Source organism: Eimeria necatrix, genomic scaffold (assembly GCF_000499385.1).
Source record: "Eimeria necatrix Houghton genomic scaffold, Enh_scaff1226, whole genome shotgun sequence".
Classification (NCBI taxonomy): Eukaryota; Apicomplexa; class Conoidasida; order Eucoccidiorida; family Eimeriidae; genus Eimeria; species Eimeria necatrix.
The window spans coordinates 1-5,000 of record NW_013652001.1 but is presented as its reverse complement, the minus strand read 5'-3'; the positions used below and the strand labels follow the sequence as shown (position 1 = coordinate 5,000).

Sequence of the window (5,000 nt, the reverse complement as noted above, 5' to 3'; positions counted from 1 at the left end):
TACGAAAGAAGATATAAAATAGAAAAAGGGATTTAATTTGCGTCTGGGGCTGCGGGTTTGTGTGGTTGCTGCTGCTGCTGCAGCTGCCGCTGCTGCTGCTGCTGCTGCTGCTGCGCGAGCTGTCTGTACACCAAAATGGCGAAGAAGCAGAAGCAAGGAGCCGAGGGCATTAACTCTCGTTTGCAGCTCGTGATGAAAAGTGGCAAAGTTTGTTTGGGGCTGAAGACTGCTGTGCATTCCCTCAGAACAGGAAAAGGTATTTAACCCCTTGCTGCTGCTGCTGCTGCTGCTGCTGCTGCTGCTGCGGGCTTCAGGCGCCAGCAGCAGCAGCAGCGGGGGGGCAGTGCTGCGCTTTTGCGGCGGGTGCTTGCGGCGGCGTTGCTGCTGCTGCTGCAGCAAAGCTGCGACGCCTAGCTGCTGCCCGCTTGCTGCTGCTGCTGCTGCTGTTGCTGCTGCAGCAAAGCAGCGACGCCTAGCTGCTGCCCGTTTGCTGCTGCTGCTGCTGCTGTTGCTGCTGCAGCAAAGCTGATCATCATCAGCAACAACTGCCCCGCGCTGCGCAAGTCAGAGATTGAGTACTACGCAATGCTGGCCAAGTGTGGGGTGCACCATTACCCCGGAGGTAATTGACTTTCGAGGGTTTAGCCAAGTGTGGGGTGCACCATTACCCCGGAGGTAATTGACTTTCGAGGGTTTAGGGTTTAGGGTTTAGGGTTTAGGGTTTGGGGTCACACCGGGAGTGTGCTGCAGTCGGCTTTCCGTCGCACCATTAGTTGCTTCATTGCAGCTGCTGCCACACCAGCAGCTGCTACTGCCTCCTCACCTGCTGCTGCTGCTGCTGCCTCACCTGCTGCTGCTGCTGCTGCCTCACCTGCTGCTGCTGCTGCCTCACCTGCTGCTGCTGCTGCTGCTGCAGACAACAACGAGCTGGGGACTGCATGCGGGAAGCTTTTCCGCGTGAGCTGTCTCTCTGTTACTGACCCTGGAGACAGCGACATTATCAGATCAGTGGAGTAAGCAGCAGCAGCAGCAGCTGCTGCTGCTGCAGCAGCAGCAGCAACTGCTACTGCAGCAGCAGCAGCAGCAACTGCTACTGCAGCAGCAACTGCTGCTGCAGCAGCGGCTGCTCGGGCACTGTAGCGGTCGCTCCGCCGCTGCAACTGCAGCTGTGGGGCACTGCAGCGGCGGCTCTGCTGCTGCTGCTGCAGCAGCTGCTTTGCTGCTCGTGCTGCTGCAGCGGTTTGTTTTTGCTGCTGCTGATTCAGCAGCAGCAAGAAACGAGGCTGAACTTTGGGTGGGGTTGTTGCAGCGGAGGGCCCCTGAAGTTTTTAATAAAATAAACTTTGAGGCTGCAGATAGCAGCAGCTAGAAGCGCAGGTAGCAGCAGCAGCAGCAGCAGCAGCATCAGCGGCAGCAGCAGAAGCAGTTGCAGCAAAGGACCCTAGAGAGACAGGCAGCCAGGAGCGCAGGCAGCAGCAGCAGCAGCAGCAGCAGCAGCAGCAGCAGATGCAGCTGCAGCAAAGAGCCTCAACTAGAGATGCTAATAGTGAGAAACGAGACACACCCAAAGGAACAGCAGCAGCAGCAGCTGCTGCTGCTGCTGCAGGAAGCAGCAGCAGCTGCTGCAGCAAAGAGACAGCACTTGCTGCTGCTCTAATGTTGCTGCTTTTAAGAGACAAATGAAAAGAAAAAATGGCTGTCTCCGCGTTTGCTGCGCGCAAGAGTACAAACACCTGTCTGCTGCTGCTGCTGCTGCAGTTGCTTCTGCTGCAGCTGCTTCAGCTGCTGCTGCTGCAGCAAATCAGTCCATTGTTGCCGCTGAGAAAGCCGAATTTGCTGCTACTAGTGCTGCTGCAGCAAAGAAAGCAGGCTGAAGATGCCACCGCTGCTGCTGCTGCTGGAATTGCTGCTGCTGCTACTGCTGCCCCTCTTGCTGCTGCTGCTGCTGCTGCTCTTGCTGCTGCTACTCGTGCTGCTGCTGCTGCTGCTGCTGCTGCTCGTCTTGAAGGTTCTCTGAAGGCGTCCGCGAGTTCTGGGCACTTGTGTCTTCTTTGATTTTGCCTCTGAGGACTCCGCCTTTGATTTTCATTCTTTTTCTGTCTTGTGTCTGCAAAATAAATTAAAATAAATTAATTAAATTAATTAATTAAAACTAATTAATTAATTAATTAATTAATTAAATTAAAAAGTGTTTTAAATGAATTAATAAGCAAATCCACGCGCTGGAAGCAAAGCAGAAACAGAGCTTGCTGCTGCTGCTTTTGCCAGCAGCAAATCGAAACCCGCAGCAGCAGCAGCAGCAGCAGCAGCAGCAGCAAAGCCCGCGGCATCAGCGACAGAAGCAGCACCAGCGTAATTGTCATCACTATCATCAACAGCAGCAACAGCAGCAGCAGCAACGTCACCATCATTATTATCAACAGCAACAGCAGCAGCAGCAACAGCAGCAACAGCAGAAGCAACAGAAGCAACACCAGCAGCAACAGCAGCAACAGCAGTAGCAACGGCAGCAACAGCAGCAGCAACAGCAGCAACAGCAGTAGCAACGCCAGCAACAGCAGCAACAGCAGCAACAGCACCAACAGCAGCAGCAACAGCAGCAATAGCAGCAGCAGCAGCAGCAGCAGCAGCAGCAGCAGCAGCGGGACCTTGTAGACTTGGGTGTAGGCGTCAGGGTTGGAGAAGATGGAAGTTCCGTATTCTTCATCTTTGTCTGTGTCTTTTTCTGCAACATTTAATAAAACCTTTTCTCCAGCTTCCGCCCACTGCTGAAACACTCCCTCTTTCCAAATACCTGCAGCAGCAGCAGCAGCAGCAGCAGCAGGGAATGCAGCAGCAGCAGCCAGTGCAGCAGCAGCAGCAAGTGCAGCAGCAGCAGCAGCAGCAGGTTTGTTGAGGGCCACTTCTGTGGACCGCCTTAGAAATTTCCTGGGCTCAATCAGCGGCCCTGAGAAATTTTAAAACCCCTAGGGTTTAGGGTTTAGGGTTTAGGGTTTGTGAGTGGGTTTGTCTGGCCTTTTCGCCTGGCTAAACAACCCGTGGTTGGCGCCGCAGAACTAGGGTTTAGGGTTTAGGTTTAGAAGCAGCACATCCGATCCTCCCGCGGCGTAAGCCCGCCCCGAGGGTTTAGGGTTTAGGGTTTAGGGTTTAGGGTTTAGGGTTTAGGGTTTGGGACCTTTGCGGGACTTTCCGCTGGGCATGACTTCAGTGACTTCGCCGTGGAGTTTGTTGCTGCTGAAGTGGCCTTCGTACTTGCGGCCGTCCCGCAGCAAAAGAACTCCTTGGCCTTCCTTCAAACCCTTTTTGAATAAACCCTCGTAGCTGCTGCACTGCCCCGCAGGCCAGCTGTAAAACCCTAAACCCTCCATCAAACCCTCGCGCCACAAACCCTCGTACTTCCGCCCGTTCGCCCACACGTAAACCCCAAACCCTGCAAACACCAAACACCAAACCCTAAACCCTAAACCCTAAACCCTAAACCCTAAACCCTAAACCCTAAACCCTAAACCCTGAAGCCTAAACCCTAAACCCTAGGTGGTGGCTGCGGAGCCCGGGAGTGTGCGCGGTGGGAGGGGTGCGGCTTGAAGTGCGTGCGCTGAGCAAACCCTAGGGTTTGGAGGAGCTAGGGTTTAGGGTCTGCCAGAATTAGGGTTTAGGGTTTGGGGTTTAGCGTCTAGGGTTTGGAGGCGCACCGTCAAACAGATCCGCCTTGAAGTCGCCTTCATAAGTAGAGCCGTCGGGGAATCTAATTTTGCCCTTTCCCTCCTTATCTCCATTCCTGAAAACAAACAACTAGGGTTTAGGGTTTAGGGTTTAGGGTTTAGGGTTTAGGTTTTTGTGCTGCAGTCTCGATCTGCGCCGGAGCTGCTTGCGGGTGTCAAGTCCCCTTCCCGCCAGGGTTTAGGGTTTACGGCTTGCAAGCTAGGGTCTAGCCCCTAGCGCCTAGGGTTTAGGGTTTAGGGTTTAGGGTTTAGGCTTTAGGGCTTAGGGTTTAGGGTTTAGGGTTTAGGGTTTGGCGGACTTGAAGGGCCCTTCGTAGACAGTGCCGTCCGCCCAGGTCTCGACGCCCTTTCCGTCTTTGACGTCTTTATTGAAAGTTCCCACATAACTGAAAAATAAAAATAAATAAATAAATAAATAAATAAAATAAATAAATAAATAAATAAATAAATAAACAAATAAATAAATAAATAAATAAATAAATAAATAAATAATTAATTAAAGTAATTAATTGGGTTAATTCGACAGGCTTTTGTCTGCTGGTCTGGGGAAGCCTTAATTTGACCAGATTGCATCTAAACCCTAAACCCTAAACCCTAAACCCTAAACCCTAAACCCCAAACCCCAAACCCCAAACCCCAAACCCTAAACCCTAAACCCCACAAGTTACCGTCCTCCTGTGCAACTGGCGCTCTCGCGGCGCCCGCCTCTCCTCCCCCCAAACCCCAAACCCCAAACCCCAAACCCTAAACCCTAAACCCTAAACCCTAAACCCTAAACCCTAAACCCTACGTGGCCCCGTCTTCGTGGGTGAGTTTGCCCGCGCCGTGCAGCTGGCCGCGGCTCCACTCGCCCTCGTATTTGAGGCCCGAAGGAGAAATAAAAATTCCTTTTCCATCAAATTTATTTTCTTTAAACCCTCCGGAATAAAAAGTCCCTTCTGGAGACTCCAAAGTGCCCTCCCCGTCCAACATCCAGTCCTGCAAACCCTAAACCCTAAACCCTAAACCCTAAACCCTAAACCCTAAACCCTCGGGGCTACGGGTGCGCGCTGCGGGGTGCGCAGTTCGCAGCGGGCCATAGGCGCTAAACCACCCAACACACAAACCCTGGCCCCTAAACCCTAAACCCTAAACCCTAAACCCTAAACCCCAAACCCTAAACCCTAAACCCTAAACCCTAAACAGTGAACCGTAGGCCCCAGATCCTAAACCCTACAACCCACAGCCCAGCGCCCACACCCTGGCCCCTCTCCCCTCCCCCCACCCCAACCGGGTTTG

The 5,000-nt window shown here is 53.1% G+C and overlaps 2 protein-coding genes across 2 annotated transcripts; one reads left to right on the top strand and one right to left on the bottom strand.

Annotated features, from left to right (window-relative positions):
* Nucleotides 1–135: 135 nt before the first annotated feature.
* Nucleotides 136–1,017, top strand: ENH_00007840 (60S ribosomal protein L30, putative; the record flags this gene model as incomplete). Its single annotated transcript, XM_013578641.1, has 3 exons — nucleotides 136–256; nucleotides 521–622; nucleotides 917–1,017. 3 exons carry the CDS (start codon nucleotides 136–138, stop codon nucleotides 1,015–1,017), a joined length of 324 nt encoding a protein of 107 aa, XP_013434095.1.
* A 946-nt stretch (nucleotides 1,018–1,963) lies between these two features.
* On the bottom strand, nucleotides 1,964–4,106 carry ENH_00007830 (IQ calmodulin-binding motif family protein, related; the record flags this gene model as incomplete). The annotated part of the gene is made up of 5 exons (XM_013578640.1): nucleotides 1,964–2,107; nucleotides 2,649–2,794; nucleotides 3,176–3,395; nucleotides 3,693–3,778; nucleotides 4,022–4,106. 5 exons carry the CDS (start codon nucleotides 4,104–4,106, stop codon nucleotides 1,964–1,966), a joined length of 681 nt encoding a protein of 226 aa, XP_013434094.1.
* Nucleotides 4,107–5,000: the final 894 nt, after the last annotated feature.